The 22289-nt window shown below is 37.8% G+C and overlaps 1 protein-coding gene across 1 annotated transcript in view; it reads left to right on the plus strand.

Annotated features, from left to right (window-relative positions):
- RHOBTB1 (Rho related BTB domain containing 1) overlaps window positions 1–22289 on the plus strand; it is a 50448-nt gene that overhangs the window by 25051 nt on the left and 3108 nt on the right. The window contains exons 3-8 of the mRNA XM_075154274.1: window positions 29–132; window positions 13168–13353; window positions 15086–16047; window positions 16475–16593; window positions 19007–19157; window positions 20909–20997. Coding sequence (XP_075010375.1) covers window positions 29–132; window positions 13168–13353; window positions 15086–16047; window positions 16475–16593; window positions 19007–19157; window positions 20909–20997 — 1611 coding nt within the window. The remainder of the gene's footprint in view (window positions 1–28; window positions 133–13167; window positions 13354–15085; window positions 16048–16474; window positions 16594–19006; window positions 19158–20908; window positions 20998–22289) is intronic.

The following is a 22289-nucleotide window of genomic DNA, read 5'->3' on the forward strand; positions in this document are numbered from 1 at the left end:
AGAGAATGTTATGTGTGTTCTGTTCTAGGTCCTTGAACGCTCAAGAGATGTTGTGGATGAAGTGAGTGTTTCTCTCAGGCTGTGGGATACGTTTGGGGACCACCACAAAGACAGGCGCTTTGCTTATGGAAGGTAAATTGATCCAAGCAAAATTTTAAGTAATACTTGTAAAATTTTAGGGCAGAAAAAAATTGCAAATCTTAATTTTGAAAAGCAAGGACTTCAAAACAATCAAGGGTATTCCTGCCTACTGCAAAGAGGATTATCTGCTGCAAGGATTAAAAAGATATAAATATTTTAAAAGCAGCATAGTTCTACAATGCTACATTTCCTTGAACAGCCTGCTAAGCTCTGTCAACAACTGTTGTCCTATTTCGAATTTTAAAGAACATTCCCCAAAACGAGATTGTAGTTTACAAAATTGAACATCAGCATTCCTTGCCTGTATAAGCAGTATATGATATAATTGCCGAACAAGCAACTAACAAGGAGAGATGTTGGGAAACATCACTCTTACTCAATGAAATATTTATTTTACTAAAACCTGTGATGTTGAATGGGCAGCTAACCTCTTGAGAGCAGGGCCAATTTCATGAAAGATGAGGCTTTTCTGTATTTTCTTAATTAAAGCTGAGAAAAGGAAAGGTTTTTCTTCTATAAATATCAAGTGTCTGCTAGTGAATTGATTAACCCTGGAAATTCTAAAAAAAAAAAAAAATTAAATTAATGTAATCTAGATTTTTCCAGCATGTATAATATAACTTCAGCATAGTTTCAAAAAGAACTGAAGCCAGTGGTAGTCTTTCTGTTTTGTTTAATGGTAATTAGATCTCGCCTTGTGGCAGTACAGACAGCAGAACAGCTGAGTAACAGGCATTTGATTACACGTATAATGAGAACAGATTACCTGTATTGGGTAAATACTGAGCTGAAGATGGATTTTGGACAGATCTTTTCATAAACTACATTTGAGTGAGGTCTCGGTCCTTGCACATTTTTTCACCTCCTTGAACTGTTTCATATCCTTTTCATATCTGCTTCAGTTACTGCAGATGATCAAACTCCCATAGACAGATTTCCCCCCCCCCCCAGCTGGGAATACCCTTTGTAGAGTGTCTGTGCCAGCTTTGGATTCCATGTTGCCAAAATGTACTGTCTTACTCTTTTCTTTCTCTCTTTGCTACCTGATGAAACAAGTGACTTTGAAGGATGACAGCCTTTTCTATTCTCTACCCCTTAGGACCGCTGGTGAGGGTTCTGTTGGTTGAATCCACCAATTAAATTTTTGCACTGTAAAACTCCATATGGCAGTTTGTACAAGCCCTCCTTTGTATATAGCACTGTGTTAGTTGTGTTTTCACAGAGTCATGAATTACCTTGAAGTTTGTGTCAGGAGCTAAAGTAGCAACACATCTGGGCTACACAACCTGTACCATTTGTAAATAAGCTTTGTGAGTGAGGGAAGTTACTGACTTTAAGGTAATATTGACCTTAATATTTAGTGCTACTTGAGTATATGAACAGATATTGTTTTACCTTTTGGCAGCATATGGAGCCTACTTTGATAAATATGGATGTAACTTAACGTTTCCACTAATTGTTCCTCTTTCATGTGGCCTCCTGATATTCTTGCAACAGATACTGTGTCACTGAGAAGATTACCAGAGATTAGGAAAATAAAATCAGGCATGTTCTGAACTCTGATCCCACGTTTACTGACAGGATGGGAGAGGGGGGAAACAACATACTTAGATTCTAATCCTGCAAACGCCAAGGAGGACGTGAATAACTTGAGATCTCGTGGGATTAAGCATATGATTCATTTGTGATGTTAGCAGAACTGAACCTGTGTAGAATCAGGTTTGCTATACCCTGATTAACTTAAAAAGACTGTTCTGGAAACCTGCTTTTCTGTTAGTGGTTTTTCTGCAAGTCTGTTAATGCAGAAAGCAACTGGAAAGTCTAAACAAACTATTTTATAAATAGAATTTCAGTTGTAAAATTTCCTAATTGTAAGCACTGATTAGGTACTTCATTGTTTTGAAAGGTTAATGTTTAGTATTTTATCTATTTTAGCATTTTAAAAAGAAATTTCCAATATTGAATGTTCACATTTATAGGAACTGATTTTAAATCACCTCTGTACATTGAACTACAGTCTACGCATAGCTGAGTCAAATCTTGCAGTACAGTGAAAGACGTATTTTATGCCAAACTGCTCAAGACTACGCCTACAAGTGCCCCATGTTTCTGATTGTCTGAAGGATCATATAATAATATAACCCTTTGGTTCCCTTCAGAATTTTTTTATGCATATGCACCTTGTGCAGGGGAAGGCTTATTTCAGCCAAACACTCAGCCAAGACCTCTAATTGTCCTAAATGTGGTGCAACAAGAACCAGCAGGTCATTAATTCACCTGCTGCTCCTTGGAAAAGGTTTTCTATACAGTTTTACAAAATGTTACATAAATAGATTATGCTATAGATGACAGGGTGAACAGTTAATAGGACTTGCAGCAAAGATAAATCCTTCTTAATTCTTTATTTTTCACAGATAGAAACAGGAAAGGAGAATGACAAAAGGAATGTGTTTTCCACTATTTGTGTGTGACAGAAAGAGGGAAACATATTTGAATGCCACTGAGGATGGAACAGTTAATGTTTCTACTGCCATCCTTTAAAATGGGAGTATGGAGAGTGAGATCCAGCTTGCATTCTGCTGTGTGGTGTTTAGTTTAATAATCACAATCCTCCGGGAGCTTTAGGAAACAGTTTCTGACAGCTTAAGGGAGGGAGGGGGATGTGGCTGGAAGGACTTGCGGAAATATTTGCTGCAGTTTTATAGCATGACATGTTTTTTTTTCCTTAAACTAGTGTGCTTTGGTTTTGGAAGTATCCTGTTCAGTTCAGCTTAGGCACTATGTGATGCCAAACAGTCATTTGTTGCTATTGTCCCATAGGATTTCATTTGATGCAAAATCACTCCAAAATGCTGTAAAATTACAATGTCTTTGTTATGATTAGCGTATTGATTTCCAGCTCCTAGTCACCTCTTTGTCTAATAACAATCTAGTCTCAGTGCTATTGTATTCTCTAAGCCTGCAAATAAGGTGGGAACTTCATATAAAGCTCAAGTTGTTATTATGTACCAGTTTCCCTGGGAGGCACACAATTGCATGTGTAAAGACATGAAAAAAATCTTAATTTACATTTCAACTTGTCAGGATTCACTATCCTCTTCCTCCTGTCCAATCTGGTTTTGAATGAGTGTCAACGTATTATCGTGTTCAAACTAATTCTAAAAGCAAAATGGGAAAAAGACTGCCTTGCACTTTTTTTTTCCCTTTTGCATCCTTTTTTATTTTTTTCAGGTAAACCTGTTTGACTACAATTTGATTAATATCCTATGTATCCTGTTTTTTCATACATGCAACTCTGGTATGTGTAAACATTAGCACAAATCTGCAAAGAGTTAATTCAGTCCCAATAAAATATTTATTCTCAATACCATGGATGTGGTTTGTCAGCTGATTCAGCCAGGATGATTTATTTACTTGCAACTTAAATATGAGCTGTAGACCAAACAAAATCTGTTCATACAGCATGGACAGAAAACAGCTTTTTCCTCGTGACTTACAAATGTGAATGAGCCTTGCTGTGAGACTGCTGACAGAGCCTCTTAAAATATGTTTAGAGTATTTCCTCTGTTGTGAATGGATTTCATAAGCCTTGTGGATATTGTATGTACACAGAGGAACACATGCATTTGTCTTTTTCTGTGTGATTACAGTTCCCTTAACCAGTTACTTCAATGTAATTGAATCCATAGAAGTATACCTTCTGAATGCTGCTGAAAAGGGTCCATGAGAATAGGAGTTTATCGCTTATATTTGAAGACTTCCACTGATCTCTTTAGGGTTGTTTTGTTTCTGTTTCTTTTTCTTAAAGGACAGTGATGATCATATTTCTATAAAACAAAACCCAGGTAGCTTTGATGTTAAATGGTATTTGCATTCAGCAAAATCAGTGAGATTAGGGTGAGGTGGGTGTCTTCACAGAGTTACTCGGTTTGCCTTTAGTTAGATCAGTGCCCTCTGTCACTCACCGCCTGTGCCGAAGCTGAGAATGGGCCAGCAGCTCTTCTCCTTTCTTCAGAGAAGGTCCAAGGTTTCAGAAGTGCTTTGAATGAAAGGCCACACTTTCCCCTGCAGTCTTGCTATCCTTGTTTTTGTGTTACGATAATTCTCCACCTTCCACATGCCTTACGAGCCGTTTACTGGCGTGGGTTGGGGGGGGTCATCAGAGATGTGTCTTCACAGCAGTAGCACTTAACAGACACAAGAGAGTCTTTTGCTTTGTTAGCAAAGGGTCAGCTGATGGGGAATCCAGTTGTTTTCAGATGTCTTTCACCTTGGTTGCTTCCTTTTCCATGTTTTGCTGCCACAAAGAGTGATATGCAATATCTTCAAATCATCTTCAAATACGAAAATCTGTGAGCCTCCCCATCTACTTTACAATGGTTTATAAGCTATTCAGGTTCTTCATCAAGCAATCCTGAAGAACTACTGTAAAAAACATTTTTTTTATATTTGTTATGATTTTTTTTCTCTTTTGAGTTTGACTCAGATCAGCCCAAAGAAAGACCAGAATAAGCAGAGAGGTTCACAGAGAGATAGCTTTCTCAAGTAATTTTGTTCTGATATGGTGTGTGTATGCACTAGTTTTTTCTTCTTTTGTTATCTACATTAACATTTGAGGCTTTTTCACTCAGTCGATGGGAAAGTATACGCTTTATATACTTAAACCAGTGAAATTAATGCAGATCATCTACTTTTCTTTGCATCCCATTGTGGTTCTATATTGTGAGTAGAAAGAGGTTGCTATGGAATTGCTGTTAGGAATCCTTCCTTCTTTAAAAAGGTATGTACCAAATGACTCTTGGTGGGGTCTGAGGCTCGACTTGATGTATATGTAATCTATCTATGATAGAGAGACACCTGTAATACTTTTAGGCTTTCTTGACTGGAGTGGAAAAGTATGTATCAAATGTTATTTGTGGTATTACATAATTTTCCATTTTTCATTGCTCTTCTAAATCAGTGGCTGAGTCGCTGGGTGGAAAGAGGGCATTTGGGTTCTATCCTAAAAGACTGCAAGGCAACATCAAAACCTTTTGGAAATGCTAAACCTGGGAAGTGACTTTCCATCAAAATCTTGACCTTAGTGAATTATTTCTTTGTGAACAGGTGCTGGGTGGATTTCTTGAGCTGTTTTCTATTCCAAGGGTCTCAGAATCTCAGTCTGGATTTCTTCATATATATGTCAGAATATGGAAACCACTCTGCACAACCAGATATAACTGTTTTAAACTGAGTTCTTATCAATAACTTTGTGACATCAACTTGCCAGTTAAAATTTCTTGACAGTTTTTTTAAAATAAAAAAAAAGGAGGAGGCTGGTTTTGGTGATAGCCCAAAAAAAGCAAAAAATATGAAAGTCCATATTTTCTCCTCAGAGGAAGAGATGCACCTAGCATCTGTTAATGTTCAGTTTTCATGTCTTCTTTGACTTCAGAAGTCACTCTTGTACTGGATGCAAACCAAACCCTATCATTCTTTCATCTTCTCTGGGTTTTTACCTCCCTCTTTGTCTTGTCCCTGGCTTCCTATCTGTTCTTCATCAGTACTTATAAGGAGTTTTACTGTATTTTGGAACCTAGCTTTGGATCTTCCTTTTTCTTTTTTTTTTTTTTTCTTCCTTTTCCTTACAGCCCTCCCCTACCTTGGAATAATTTTTTTTTTTCTAAACATATTGCTTCAAATGATGTTTTAACTAAATCTCTTCTTCTTTTAAACTCAATATGTTTTTCTGATTGATCATTGCTTCCTGTTTTTTTTAAGAGGATGGGGCTGGGAGTAAGGAAAGGGTTCATTTCTTCTTTCGTTTATTCTTCTGCAGTATCTTTGATGAAAGTTAGTTGGTTCTCTGTAGAGAGATAGCATGTAGTTCTCATCTGTAAGCTGCCTTCTTACAATAACAGAAAATAAGCTCAAAAATCCCACCTTTCCCTATGTTTCTGGTTTCTCCATTGTTTTGTGAATTTATTTCTCATTTTATTTTCTGACTGCTGTCTAGAAACAGCAGTCAGCTGATATGTCTTACAAAAGCATTTTTAGCTATATTCTTATCAGTCCCTTTGTATGATATTTTGAGTTTTGGTGTTTGCCCCAGGTTGATCAGACATGTTCCAGCTAGCCCTGTACCTTGTCTTGCTCTATCATTTTCTTTTATCCTTCTCCATTGATTTGGTGTTCAGGCTTTGTGTCTTACTTTTATAAACCCCGACTTCACATGTAATACACAAAATATTTCAGTATTTCAGCCTCAATTAACTATCTGTAGAATTCTGTTTATCATAGAATTTTTGTTCCTGCATTAGAAATGCAGTAATCAAGATCTCTGCTCCAGGGAAGGGAAAAAGGCATGTATTGGTATGTTATGGTGGATGTGTATACTGCAAACATACCTGATTCCAAAGAGAGTTCTACTGAGTCTACCGGCAAAATTTGGCCCAGAATCATGCTAGGCTACCTTGCAGGCAGCCTGTTTCAACTGCAAAGCTCTATTTAGCACTATGATGGAATTTTTCATATGTAAATGCTGGACCAGAATTATGGGTGAATTTACTTCTTATAGCCAGCAATAAAATGAACCAAATTCCAAGACTGTGTAAGCAGTCCTTTAAATTGAAAATAAAATTGTTTTCCTCTTGTTACATTGTTCCACGTGACTTTGCCATTCTTTTTAGCACTATTGCTGGTCAGGCATTTGTACAATAAGAGTAGCTCTTACACGTTTCTGCAATGGAAAATGAGATATTTTAATCATTCTTTGTGATATCAAAACATTTTTTGTCACACTCTGTAAATGCACCACTGTTTTCCCATGAGTACTTCAAAGGAAATAGAAGAGATTTCAAAATGCTTAACATTTAAGAATGATGTATTGTTTGTAAGGAATGTATGGGAAAACTCTTTCCACTTTTGAAGCACAGTCTTGAAATATGCAATTTTCTTAAAGGTAGCTTTATCTTCTTTTTATTACTGTTATTTCCTACTAAAAATGACGTTACAGAAATTTTAGAAATAAATCTGCATGCTACTCACCACAAAATCTGAATATATTTCAGGGCATTTTGACAGTTTCGCACACCAGTGCTTAAGAAGCTTCACTGCTGTCGGTAAAGTATAGACCTAATTGATTCTCCTGCTCACATCCAGGGCACTGCATGGTCTTGCCCTGCCTTACCTGGATATCTTCAGTTCTTCACATGCCAGGCACCCCCTGCATTTTAGTTTTCCTAGCCTGCCATCTGTTTTTGAGTCCTGTGTCTTCAGGTCATTTTGTTATGCTCACCAGTTACTTAATGAATTTCTTCTCATTCCATGTGATGGCTGCAACTGCATTTACTAAAAACTGAGTCCACTTAAAATGTTATCAGCCTTGCTTATCTGCACAATTTTTTTTTCGGCTCAGTGAGATGCATGCATGAAAAATGTTGTATAACTGAGTGAATCTCTTTCTTCAAAATGTATCTGGATTGACATGGAGATGTAGCAGGGTTTTATTCAGCCATAAATGAGATTCTCAGTTTAATTCTTAGATGGTCGCCTACTGCCTGAACCTACTCTGTTTGGGAAGTTGGGAGCTGGTATTTGCACTCAGGCTGCGTCCCTACACAATCTTTACTTTCAGGTGGTTGAAGGACTATGCAAGTGGACACTAGAGATAGCTCTTGTCAAATTCTGGTCTCAAGTGGGATAAGTTCAGCTATGAGCACGTGTCTGAGGAATCTTGGGAAAATTATAGGAAGTGTATAGGGGAAAAAAAATGACGGCAGAAGGATTAAAAGCAAAACAACTTTTTATTGATAGGTAAATGTCTAAGGATTAGCTATTCTGCTAAAGTCAAGAGAGTCTAACAATTTCGATGAGCCTCTACCAAATTTTTTGCTCTGTAAAATTCTAATAGACTTCCTTACTTCAATCTTGCTTCTCGGAGAAAGCTGATATCTGAAAAGAGGGAAAAATAAAGACTGTAATAGGAGAAATTCACTGTTTTTTTTTTCCCCTCCCCCCATGTCTATTCTTAAAGTTTTATTTGATTAAATATATGCAACAGACATCTTGTCAACCAAAACATGATTAGTCTATCCTTAAAATGATTCTGTCAGATTTAACCCTTGGGTCTCGTTTAGGCTCTCTAAAACAAAATATGTACTTTTGACTTGTCCTCTAGAAAGATGAGAAGATAGCATGGCAATACAGTTCAGTCTTCCTCCTTTTCCTCTTTCCCACTCCCTGCATTGATTTCCAGATCAGAGACATCTCTTCACATTCTGTATTCCCCACAGCTTTATTTCTTCCCCTTTCCAAACCCAACAGTTATTCCATGACTGTATGGCAAATGACATCCCTTACACATGACCAGCAATTCTTGCATGCAGCAATTTTTCCCAGTAACTTGTAAATTATAAACTAGAGGGAACAAATTCTTCCTAGGTAATGCAGTGTGTACATTTCAGAAGGCAGCCTGTTTCTTTAATGAGACATAAACCCATGTTAGCGTATCTGCAGCCAGCACTACAGTTTATAACTCTGGATTCAGACTGTGAAGCATTAAACATTTAAACACACTTGCCACGGAATATATATCATTTAATATTGCTGTTTCCTTGAAGTTCTGTCTAAAATAAGAGTATTAGTGAAGATGGAAAATATGTAGCAGTTTCTCATTGAGAGACGGATCAGCAGTGTGGTGTGTAGGTACATCTGCAGTGCAGCTCGTTACACCAGCTCTGGAACACACATAGCATGTAAGCAGATGAGTCTTTCAAAATCTCAGTCCTAAAACAATGGAGTGCTCTGTTACACAAAACAGCTCTAGTTAGAAAACTTTAACTTTTCTGCTGCTTCTAACAGCTCCATCAGCTTGTTACATAGCTGATATACTGGTTTTTCTCCCCGACCTCATGAGTTTCTCATTGTAGTGATTGCACAGTAACTTCCAGATGGTTACAATGGTTGCCTGTAGCTTGACTACTGCTGAAACCTGAGGTTGATAATTTAAAGTTGTCTTGTCTTTGTCAGTGCTATACTGTTTGCTTTTCGGCAGTGACTTGGGCTGCTCTCTATACATCTGATACAGTTCATAACTCACAGACTAGGAGCTCACAGGATGGCTGTTTGTGGTGGCATGTGCTGATTTCTGCCAGAGATTTGGTTGTCTAGAGGGTTTCGTTTAATTCTCTGAAGTCTAAAAAGAGGTAGTTGCTTCCATCAAAAGTTCCTCTTACCCAAGTTTGGGAAAATATTGCTGAATGCCTTGAGGTAATACCTACGTTAGGTAGATGGGTTGCTTCTCGAAATGGTGGTAAGGTTCTTTCTTTGTCCACAGGAGCCTCCTATAGGAAGGCCATAGCTATGTTTAGACCAAGCTGGGCTGAATTCAGATGTGTATGTTTTGCATTAAGAATCAGTTCTGCGACTCCAAGGGGAGCATTTGAAGTGCCCTTACGCTGTTCTTGTGCTTTAATATGAGACACCAATGCAGGAGTCTAGTCAGCCAGGAAGTGACAGACATGTGAGTGGTGGTTGATTTGCCTACAGCTGAGAGAATCTGTTCCCCTTTTCCATCTGCCAAGTCCTACACATCTACATTGTGTTCTCCCCTCTTTGGAGTAGAAAGAAACCTGTTTTCTTACGTTGGTGATGCAGAGTGTTTCACTGGTTGTTGATCACACGCTAGAGCAAGTCACACAGAAGTTACGAGTTTTGGTGATAAACTTAAGTATGTTCACAGGTTTCAAATAATAAGAGTAGATGATTAACAATTTCTTTTGATAAACCTATGAAAAGCAGAATGTAAGAATAAATGAGTTATGCATTTCCAACATGTACCACTGAATCTACAAGACAATGTGTTGGATATCCAAGCTACCATTTCTCTTTGCTGAGTTATTTGTGATACTTATCTTTGTTTCTTGTGATACTTCAGTATCAACATCAGTATATGCAGTAAGTGTAATCATACGCTTTTGTTGTATTTAACAAAGGTGGATGCACACAGTGCCTTATTGCCCATCTCAATTGGATGGTGCTCTAGGAGGAATGTGATGGAGAAGTTCTAAAGCACTTTTTGATATTCAAGTCAGTGGAAATGTTTTTCAAATCATTCCTGAATTTTACTGGGAAATGGTTATAAAATTTCTTTTTAGAAAAAAACAGCTTGTATTTGTGAATATATTGCTGCAGAGAGAAAGAAGAAAGCAGAAGTAAACCTGATTCATCCTTTCTCGTTCTCCAAGTAACCAAACTGCACAAAAATGGCAATAAATTAGATTTTTTTTTAAAATCCTATCCCTTTATGTTCCCTGAGAGTATTAAAATAACATTGGTAAATTTTTAATGTTTTGGAAATATTAATGCATTATTTTAACCTGACAGGTTCTGGCTTTTATGAACAAATGTCAAACCAAACTTTATACAGAGGCATTAACAAGTTGTAAATGTGCCTTTGGCATGAAAAGGAATTGTAGGTATTTTAATTAAAGTTTCCAAAGGACGGTTTTCCCCAAATGTTCAGTCGTATGTAGGTAGTTAATCTTCCTCATACATTACTGTCTCCAGTTTGTACTAATAGTGCAAATCATGCTTATGACTTGAATGAAAACTCGATTTATTATGATAAGGTGGATGTATTTTGTGAGCTAGCAGACCCAGCTGTGGCACTGGTTCAGCGTGTGAACTCTTTCTCTACTCAGTGATTTCCCATCCGTCCTGTTTATGGCACAGGGCCATTTATTTCTCCCTGTTCAGTGCAGAACTCTCAGGATATTCATTTTATGGCAAAGTCCAGGTTTTAACACAGGATAAATAATATGCAAATCATATTTTTTTACCTCTTTATTCTGTTTTTCACTTCATTCAGAAGGCAGTAAGATGGAAATATCCTGTTAGTGGAACACTATGTGTGTTGTGAGTTATGGGTAAAGAAAGCAGCTCTCCCCAGCTCAGTTTTATGGTCACCCAGGGAAGGTCAGAGGTGATGAGTTGCTCAAGAACCACGTACAGCTCTGTGGCAAAAATGTGAGCCTCCCTTGGCAAGGGCTGTAACACATGCAGGGTTGTGCTGGGGCCAGTCTGCTGGATAGTCTGGGCCTGTCCTGTCCAAGAAACAAATCATCACTGGCTCTTCTCAGGAGCCCAGACCGTGGCCAGCCCAGCATTGGTCAGCAGCAGCTGTTGTCATCTCCTGCCTGTGAACTCCTGCTGGAGCTCTGTTTCCTTTTGGTTTTCTGAGAGATGTGATGTGTGTCTTGTGGTTTGTAGAGTCAGGAGGGTTGGATACTCGTGACTGCAATTACTTGGCTTAGGTATTAATTTCTGAAGGACGCAAGACAGTTTGTCTCTCTAAGATGCTTAGTTATAGTTAGGACCGGCCAGACAGCCAACGCTTACCTCTCCGGCAGTCCTGATGATCTTGAATTAATCAACAATTGACCAGATTAGAATATGTGTAACACAATTTTTTTTATCTTAGCAGTAGATTGATTTCTCCTTTCTGGGAGCTAAGCAAATGTCTGCTGGGACCTAGGTTTTACTCTTACGTGACCTTGAATAGAGCAAGTTTGAGTTTAAAGGTTGTTTGCCTCAGTTATGTAGGAGACCAGTGTATTAGCTGCTTACCACTTTGCTATTTAGTAGATAACTTTCCGGTTTGAAAAGGCCTTGTTTCTAGATATGACAGATGTGTTGCAGTTTATATAAGATACAAACTTGGAGCAGGAGCGTTTCTCTTGCACTAAATTTATGCTCACAGCAGTACCTGTATTGTATGCAGCTATCTTTAGAAACGGTCTCGCTGGCTACATCTGTGCCCTCAGTGAAATGTAGAAAGCAGCAGTACTGAGAAGGTATTTCATTATTTAAAGGGTGAATGTTAAGATTCACTGCTGCTGCTTTATACATTACACAAACTGCAGACACAACACATTTTTGCTAAATTAAAGAATAATAGAAGGAAATAGACATGGTATTGCTGAGCTTATCCTGCTGACAATTTTGTAGGAATAAGTTGCCTCCTCAAAATGTCCTTTCCCCTCAATTTTTCTTAAGAGTTTCAATTAAACTTTTTTTCTTCTTTTCTTTTTTCCCCATGAGAGACCCAAGAGCTTGAGAACTGTTTTGTAACATCCCATCCCAGTTTATAAATAATGAAATTGTCCCAAGTTAAGAATGCCCGGAGACAAGTATTCAAGCATTTCTCTGCCTTAGAGTGCTAACTCTGACAAGAGTTAGGTGGTGATTTAGTGGATGAACTGTCAACCTTAATCCTCATACTTACAATTTATAAAGCAAGTTTATTTAGTGAAGCACTTTTTGTTTTCTTAAAACCTTTAAAAGCCTGCAAATATTGTCATGCTTACTCCAATTTAAGCCACTGTCCTATTCTACACTTCACTGACCCTATTTTCATCATAATGTTTAGTATTGCTTATATTGTAGAAGTGGTCAGTCTGCAGTAATTTGCCCTTCTAACAGGTTATTTATTAAAGATGTTAGAGAATTGCTGTGCAAAGTGCATTGCAAAGGAGACCACCTTAGTATCTAAAACGGTGCAGTAAAGGTATTTCTCCATGACAAGTTCAGAAGTGATCTGTGTCTGCCTTCATGGCTGTTACAAAGTTTTACCCAACTCCTTTCTAATTGCTAAGTGCCAGTGATCTTTGAATTGCAATTTAGGTGTCCAGTCAGCAGAATTCTTTCTTGAGCAATGACGGCCTGTGAATAACTGCAGTGTGAAAGTAGAGAATAGCAAGCCCTAGCTCTCCTCTTAGTGCTCTGTTCATACAGGGATCATCTCTCGGCATAGAGGGGCAGTGCTTCCTGGGTATGTGGCTTTCTGCTCCCATGCTTTTGTGGTGAAACGTGTAGTTTCTATCAAACCTCTGCACGAACAACATGTATTCTGACATCTGGGTGTCAGCGCATTTTTCAAAGTATAGAGTAGAGTAGCTTTAAGCTGGAGTGATGAAAATAGGTGAAGCTGCAGTGGAAAGCATGTTTGTTGGATTTTAACTGGATATTTTCTTGTTGCCTTTCTAGGTCTGATGTAGTTGTTCTGTGTTTTTCAATTGCTAATCCTAACTCCCTGAATCATGTGAAAACGATGTGGTATCAAGAGATCAAGCACTTCTGTCCTCGCACACCTGTCATTCTGGTGGGCTGCCAACTAGATCTCCGCTATGCAGATCTTGAGGCTGTTAACAGAGCCAGACGGCCTTTGGCAAGGTAAAGTTTAAACAAGAATAAGAATTGAAAAAAAATCACCTTGGTAATCAGGTACAATACTTTAAAAAGAGAAATGATAGAGCCTAATTTCCTTTTTTTGTAAAATGAGAATATATGTGCTTTCTTCTTTTTAATTCTGTTGTCCGAGTTGGTTAGTTCTTCAACACATCCAGTTATTATATGTTTCCCACAATATTTTTGCACGTTGGACATCTAAACTTGTTTGGGTGCCTGAACACTATGATAATATAGAGATAATAATGGTTACTGGAGGTTTTCATATATGTCTTTCTCCATCTGAACTTCTGTATTGTGTCCTACCCTGTCACTACTGTCAGGTACTGTTTTAAACTGACAGATTCTACTCAAGTTTTTGTAATTCTCAAATATTATTTTTTTGTAGATGTAATCCTAGATCATGGCAGAAAATAAAGTGGTCGCAAATTAAATTTTTTAAAGTTTTGTGATTAAAAGAGAGTTTGGAGTCATTCTGGAGAAGCTTTGTTTTTCCCAGATTTGAAAGACAAGCATTCACATGTTTGGGCAAAACAGTCCCACAATTACCTGCTCACTTCTAATTTCGTCCTTTTATGTGAATTTGGATGAGATCAGATTCATGGAAATAATATCCGTGATCTTGTAATTAAAGACTGTATTGTAACAAATTTCCATAAAGGGATTGAATTAATATTTCATGGGCTCTTAGAAAACTTTGCATTGCATTGCATTCAAATTCTTGACTCGGCAATGAGATTTTCATAGGCTGGTTTGTTTATTAAACATTTCTTCATTGTGTGGATGGGGTGGGCTTTTTGGTTGACTCTTTAAAAGGAAATGTTTTTTCAAAACTCCACCATTAATAAAGTTTGAATCAGTACTCTGCATAGTACTCTAGCACAGACTTCTCCCACCCGAACTGATTATTATAGCTGGCAACTAAAGCAAGCTGTTGTCTGGAGTGTGTTAAGTCTGTGCCAGCTTGTGTCTGCCCAATATGGTATGCTCAGAGAACGCACTGTTGGGTCATGTCTTCTGGTGAGATGATTTTTTGTTGGGAAAATGGATCCTAGCCCAGACTTTTTTCTGGTTTGTTTACCCTACGTCGTGTATTAGAGCTGCTCTGGAAATTCACGAATTCCCACATAATGCTTCTATAGCCAAAACAGGCCCATCTCTTGAAGTGTGTGTTCAGTTACACTTTTGTCACAGGCTACTATGATTTTCTTTAAAACGCGTAACTTTAAGAAATATTTCTCATTTCATATTTAGCTATATTTGTGGCATTTCTGTGTTATGAGAATTCCCATTTGGGTTTAAATGATGGATACAAAGAAAGATACTGACAGAATATCTGAGTAGAAAGGGATGTTAGGAGGTTTTTTAAATAATGAAAGTTCTCAAGCATCCTATCAACCTTTTTACTGTGAATTTCCCTTTCACAGAGAGAAGGCTTGCTCCATTTTGTGCAAATGATTTCTACATATTCTTAGTAACATTGCAAAGACACCACCAAACTTAAACAAAATTACAAGTATGTGCTGTTGTAGAACTCTCTGGAGTTATGGTTGTAGATTTCCAAAGGGCTTTGTGGGCTTAATTTTATATTTTGTTTCATTTGAATGATATTTATCTCAGAATTGGTGCTGAGACACACCATTGTGTGTCCATGCTTTCTGGAGTAACTTTGTGATGATCGTTGTGTGTGAGAAGGTTTATTTTTTTTTAACCGTAGGCCGATAAAAAGAGGAGACATTTTGCCACCAGAAAGAGGCAGAGAGGTTGCCAAGGAACTTGGGATACCATACTATGAAACCAGTGTATTTGACCAGTTTGGGATTAAAGATGTGTTTGACAATGCAATTAGAGCTGCCCTGATCTCCAGAAGACACCTGCAGTTCTGGAAATCTCATTTGAAGAAGGTCCAAAAACCTTTGCTTCAGGCTCCATTCCTACCTCCAAAAGCCCCTCCTCCGGTTATCAAAATTCCTGAGTGTCCCATACCGAGCATGAATGAAGCTGGATATTTATTGGACAGCCCACTGTGTGCAGATGTTATGTTTGTTCTCCAGGAGCAGGACTACATTTTTGCTCACAAGATTTACCTAGCTACCTCCTCTTCAAAGTTTTATGACCTTTTCTTGATGGAATGTGAGGAAAGTCCAGATGAAACACAGTGTAATAAAGAAAATACAAATAAGGATGTTCTGACAAGTCACCTTGAGACAAATGGTGACAGTGATGAGACATCCTTGAAATCTGCTGATGTTAAAATTCCCCCCCTAGAAAGTACTGACTCTTTAAACATGCTAGAACCCGAACCTGGTGAAACAAATTCTGGAGCAAGATCTCTGTCATCCTGGGGTAAGGGGTTTGTTAGTGTGCATAAGGAAATGCAAGTGAATCCTGTCTCGAATAGGACGTGTCCTGTAACTGTGGTAAAAATGGATTCATCTGTGCAGGCTGGACCTTTTAAAACTGTTTTGCAGTTTTTATACACAGGGCAACTGGATGAAAATGAAAAAGATCTCACAAGACTGGCTCAGATTGCTGAAATCTTGGAAGTATTTGATTTGCGAATGATGGTGGAGAATATTATGAATAAAGAAGCCTTCATGAATCAAGAGATTACTAAAGCATTTCATGTCAGAAAAGCTAATCGGATAAAAGAGTGCCTTTGCAAAGGGACATTTTCTGGTTAGTAAATACATGCTTTAACAGGAAAAGCAATAATTCTTTTCTCATTCATGTTACTGTCGCTTCACAGGCTTCAAAAATTGTACAGCTTACATTGTTCTGAGAGGAGGGATGAGCCCAAAATTATAGTCCTACTCAGGGCCAACTGTTCCAACCTGGGATTCTGCAGTTTAATTTCTCAAAATCTACAGACAAGCTTTTAAATAAGTGACCGAATTTTCCAAAGTGTTGAACATCGAATATCCCCCTTTTAAGTGAGGCTTTTTGTTTAACTATATAAAACGCTAGAGTTATCTTTGGGATGGGGGTCGTAGGAAATGAAAGAAGTCCTTGGTTAACAATGTGCAAATGAAACATACATTCTTGAGACACAGTTTCACTTTAAACGCAGACTTGCAGCATGCCTGTTTCTTTGTTCCCATGGCAGATGTGACATTTAAATTGGATGATGGAACCATAAATGCCCACAAGCCACTGCTGATCTGTAGCTGTGAATGGATGTCTGCTATGTTTGGAGGATCATTTATTGAAAGCTCAAACAGTGAGGTATTTGTCCATTTTTGTCCGTTTTGCTTATTATATCTGATGGATTTAGGATGATGGAAGCATCATTTTGTATCTGTTTGAAGGGTTGCAATAATCCCTGGAATGATTCTTTATTCTTCCCTTGCAGACCTGGGATGCTTTTTTTCTTAAGGCATTCAATTAGAATGTCTAGGAGGATAACATGTTTTCTGCAAGGCATGAGACTTCCTCCAATGCTGGAGTGTGTGTTTAAACCTGAAATCCTTTAAAATATTAAATATGGGGGAAAAATTAAATATGGATTTGTGAATTTCTTTAAAATAAGTTTTAAAGTTGTGTGAATACGTATTTATACAATCAGAAGTATTACAAGGAATACTTGGAGCAGGGGCATTGAGGAAGGAATTAAAGGGGAAAAAAGGTTAAAGAACATGGAGTGTTAAACTAGAAAAGGGGGTTGGCTTCACAGTACTTCAGTAGAAACTAAGCTCAGATGCTCTAGTGCATCAGCTTGTCCTCTCAAGTAAAACAGGTATAAAGTACAGAATAAAAGATCTCAATGCTTTGAATTAAGATTTTGCAGCAGAAGCCTTGTATTTTCAGGTGCTTTCATGGTCTGTTTTTCAAATTCTGAACACTGTGCTAATATTTTTTTCTTGTGTCTTATCCATATCCAGGTTTTGATTTTTGTTTTGATTTTCTTGTTTCTTTCCGTACTTACGGGTCTTGTTTATATGAAGAGTTCAGGTTTTTTGTGTTTAATATTCTGGAAGATTGTGTTCTGCTTAGATTTTTCTTGCTTTTTCTAATACAGCTGTAAACATAATTCCTTGCCCAGAGGCATGCCTGACAAGTGATTCATTAAAAATACATAGTTTGATTCTAGTAAGCAACATTTGGCAATGAAGAATATACATTTATTTTCTATCAGCCTATTTTTAATGATTAACTTAACAGTCCTAGCTCATCTTCCCAATTTAAAATATTTAGCTTCCATTTTGTAGAGTTTAAAGCATTCAATAATGCTTTTGGAAGTTTTAAAATATAGGTAGATGTGAATTCAATGGTTTCCTTTGACTGGTTTACAAAAAATAAAACCATCTACTTTTTACTTATTACTTTTTCTGTATTTGGGACACAACATTTTATACACTCATTCACCGAATTTACAGTTCTCTGGACTAACAAAAATATATTAATAATGAATGAGTTTCACAACTAGCTCCTCTTACTTGGAGAACGGAGCTGCTTCCCAGAATGGCTGATATGCATGAGAGGTTCATGCTTTAGCACTAACTGATCTGGGTTTGAATCCCACCCATCCAGGCAGAGCTGAAAGAAAAATTCACAAGCCCTCAAAGGGTAACGACCAGCTACATTACAGCGATTAACCCCCTTCTAGCAGGAAGTATGTGCTGACTGCTTCCAAGCAGTCAGATTAAGTTGCGTGTGCATTTAATTCCTCATCATAATTTTATTATTATTTTTCTGCTCTGCCTTTTTTTTTTACTGGACGTTCTTCGGAACCATAGTGCATTCTTCAGTGCCAGCATCTCTTGAGTTATGAAGATGTACGTTACAAACTGCGGATTAATGAGATCGACTAGCTTGGGTATTGGAAGCAGACTTAACCTGCTGCAACCTTGAGCCCCGCAGGAATCCATTTTACCCTGTTCTATGGAGGACTGATCATGCGTGCAAACTGTAGTTGAGATGCTACAGTGATCGGTTACAGTGAGGCTTTCTAACTCTCCTTGCTCTTCTTTTAGGCTTCACTGCGGTGAAGTGGAGTTAGGGTTGTGCTGGCGAGAAATTAGATAGCTTTTGTCCTAGTCTTAGTAGTTTCATTACATGGTGGTTACACTTAATTACATGTGTATGGCAGAAATGGTTTAAATTTTCTTTACCTTGTTTTTTCAGTTTTCAGTCCCTTCCCATCATTTACTTGGATAATTTAGTTATTTATAAAGAGACTGAGGGGGTGGGGGTTTTGTTATCCTTTGGTTTTTGTTATTCTCAGAATCCCCAGAATATCCCTTGCCAGGAGCAGATAGATTGCATTCCTCAAGAAGTCTACCAAGGGAGGTTTGGCATGGGAAGTGCTCAGTTGCTTTATGTATCCCACCAAGCTGTCCATTTGCAGGCTAGAAAGCATTGAACAGATTCACTGATTGATGTGGATCCAATTCCAGTAACTTGGGAGAGTTGCTTGTATGTAAACTGGCAAAGGATCTGACTCCGGATGTATGCTTACCTGTTGGCAGCTTCTTGAACTTTAATGGGAAATTTCTTTTTTGAAAAATGTTTTCTCTGCATTTCTAAAATAACTTGAAGAGAAAAAGAGACAGTCCAGCGAAGTGGCAGTAGTGAAATACGGCCTCTATATGAAAATTCCTTAATTATTAGAGATTCTTTTCTTAAATATCTTTTCCAGGTAGTTCTTCCCAACATAAACAAGACTTCAATGCAAGCAGTTTTAGATTACTTGTATACCAAGCAACTGTCTTCCAGTCAGGAACTGGACACACTTGAGTTAATTGCATTGGCAAATAGGTTTTGCCTTCCTCACCTGGTTGCGCTAGCAGGTAAGAATTTGTGGCCTTGTCCAATGCAGTGTCTTCTGCAATGGCTGAAACATGTTTTAATGGTTTTGAAACACACAGAATTTTCTCAAGTGTCAGGGAAAAATTTTTTTTTTTTCCTGAAAGGGATATTGTAATACAAACTGATATTTTCACTTAGAAAAATGTATTTGCCTTTCTCCTGCCTTTTTCAGTTTTGTGCTAAAACAGCTCAGAACATTGAAGTATTCTGTGCTTTAAAAACAGAGAGAGTAAACCTTCTGGTTAGCATTGATATAATGTCTGTGGTTTGTAATATCCACTCTGTTGTTGTTAATTTACCTGAAAACAGGTTGGACCCCAGGCTTTCCATTACGTAATGAATGAAGTGCTCCATTATACATTTCTATTCAAAGAGAGTAACTAAGCCAATTCAAAACTTGTCTAGATTATCATGTTTTTTAGAAATGCTATCTGGATCCCTTTTCACTGCCTAGATGGGAATTGGATATTTTGGTATATACATAGAGATTCAACCCTCATTTCAGGAAGAAAAGCTTTTCAATCACATATTTAGAGAAAAAATTACAGGATAGGATATTACTTAGTTTTAAAATTAAATCCATACACAATGCAGACGTCTGGGATTTTTTGTTGTTGTTGTTGTTTATTTGTTTCTCTCTATGTATGTAACTTGGCATTGTTCTGAAGACGTGGCCAAGGCCAAAACTCAGAGACAGATGAAGCAAAGCTACATGTATTTACAGGACAACATTTAGGCAAAATTTAATCACATAGCAAATTCTAGCTCTCCTTCAGTTGTGCATCAGGACTGTGTACCTTGTTTTCACTGCTTCTGACAGACCAAATCTTTATTGCCTGATTTTATACGCACATTTTTACTGAAGTCTTGGTAATTTTTTAAGTAGTTGCAGCATAAACATACATATAGTATTAAGAATATTTCATTCCATTTAATTCTTGATGAAATAATTTTGAGTCCAAGGCGATTGCCAACAACTGAACCCAGTAGAATCAAATCAACTGACAACATTTCCCAAAAAACACTCAAACCTCTAAGATTCTAGGAAATGATTCTAGGAAAGGGTTAAGGAGACTCTTGAACTGAAGTGACTTTTAGAGGAGCTGGTCAGCCTTCATCTGGATGCCTAGGAATGACTACTCTGAGAATCTGAAGAGGGCCTGAAGTGAACTTTTCTGTATCAGTGCTGTGGGTATACTCATTAATAAATCCACAATGCAATGGCAAGTGCACTGTTGCCTAAAAACTTGGCTATTGCTTTTGTATTACCCAAAAGAGACAGCTGATCCATATTTCTAATTTATATTAAATATTGCATCCATCCATTCTGCCAGAAAGAGACTAGTGGCTGCTGAACTTTGTCCTTCTATAAGTGATTATTAATTGCAGGCTCACTCTCTGTAACAAAGAGGTAAGAATTGTGTGTGAAACCAGAAACAGATAGTTTGCAAAGGGGCAAATCCTCATATGGACTGTGCTCCACTGGAGCAAGACAGTTTACACCTGTGATGCAGAATCTCCAGCCAAACTCTAAAGGCCAGAATTTTACTTCACCCAAATATGAAGTTGCTCGGGATATCTAAGTGAATGTGCCACTTGCATAATGCTAGAGTTAACACTAGGAGGAGGGAGAACATGCAACACGCCTTCTTGGTTCTTTGTTACTTGTGGATGATCTGACCTTGAAATGTGACCATTTCCCATGTGAGTGATGAGTTTTCTCCTCTAACAGAACAGCATGCAGTACAAGAACTGACAAAAGCCTCCATGAGCGGCATTGCAATAGATGGAGAAGTACTATCTTATTTGGAATTGGCACAGGTCAGTGTGCACTGGTTTTTAAAGCTATTCTGGCTAACTGCAGGACTTGCTTTTAGCACCTTACTGGTTCTGAGCATTGCTTCTAAGTGGCTCAAAGTCTGCAGTTCTGAGAGTGACTGACAATAAAACTTAGTTTTATCTCCTATTTTAAAGAAGGTTTTCCATTAGTTCAAAGGTGAAACGTCTATTTAAGTAATCTTGGAGGAGTTGTCTTTCAAATACATATTTTAGTTTTTCTTGATTGTGGAGCTTGTAAGCTCCACGTTCTCATGGCCATGCTTCAGTAACATGAAATGCAATGTAATGAAGCTGTTCAGCTTTGTAATGGTGACCGATTCTTGAGTTCCTTTCAATTCAGTTCTTGTAGATATATTTAGACCTGTATTGGAAAGGCAACATTTTTTGTATTCTTAGACTTGACACTTAGACTGACTACTCAGAGCCAGTCATCTGGGTTCAGGGTGAGTGCAAATCCTACCATTTTATGTTCAAACACGTTTCAATGTTTCTTGAGGCCCAGAAACCATTAAAAGAGAGAGCCCCCAGCTCACAGTTAAACTGCACACTTCTGTTTTCCAAAAGGAGTGATACAGCAGTCTCCCAGATACAGTAGTACAAGCTAAAATATTGTTTAAATTTTATTATTCTTCATTTCACACTAATGATGAGTCTGGCTGCAGCTTAGCTTGAAGTCTGGGGTTTAAGTATCACTGCTGGCCACCATGCAAGATTTCCTCTAGCTGCTTTCAAGTGCCTCTCTTGCAATACCTATAATGCTATTGCAAAACCAGGACTGAACCCCTTCCAAGAAAAGGCAGCTCGCTTCACTTAATTTTGATTTTATGAAGGATTTTTTTCTTTTTTTTTCTCATGGTTGAAGACAGAAGTAATATGTTTAACTACTGTTAGGATATCCTCTGTGCCCAGTACCTACATCAATATTATGTGTTTATAACCTGAGAAGATCATAGTAGACAGTCAGAACACCAAAACAGATACATATGCTATACAATCTGACTTGCATTATAGCTATACTTCCTTCCGACCATGGGAAGCTTGTACAAGATTTTGTATTGAGCTTTCAGTAATGCTTGAATTCTGTCAACAAGCATAATTTTCCAGGGAGTTACTTCAGAGCACGGTTTGCAGTAACTGATAGGGATATGTGACTGGTATAATCACACCAGAAAATTCAGGTCCAGCATGCCTTGGGATCAGATCCTGTGTGGGACTGAATGCAGTTTTCCAGATGCTGTGCATACTACGCACCTATTCATGAGCCTTTTGGGCCA

The sequence above is a fragment of the Calonectris borealis genome, chromosome 7 (genome assembly GCF_964195595.1).
Source record: "Calonectris borealis chromosome 7, bCalBor7.hap1.2, whole genome shotgun sequence".
NCBI lineage: Eukaryota > Metazoa > Chordata > Aves > Procellariiformes > Procellariidae > Calonectris > Calonectris borealis.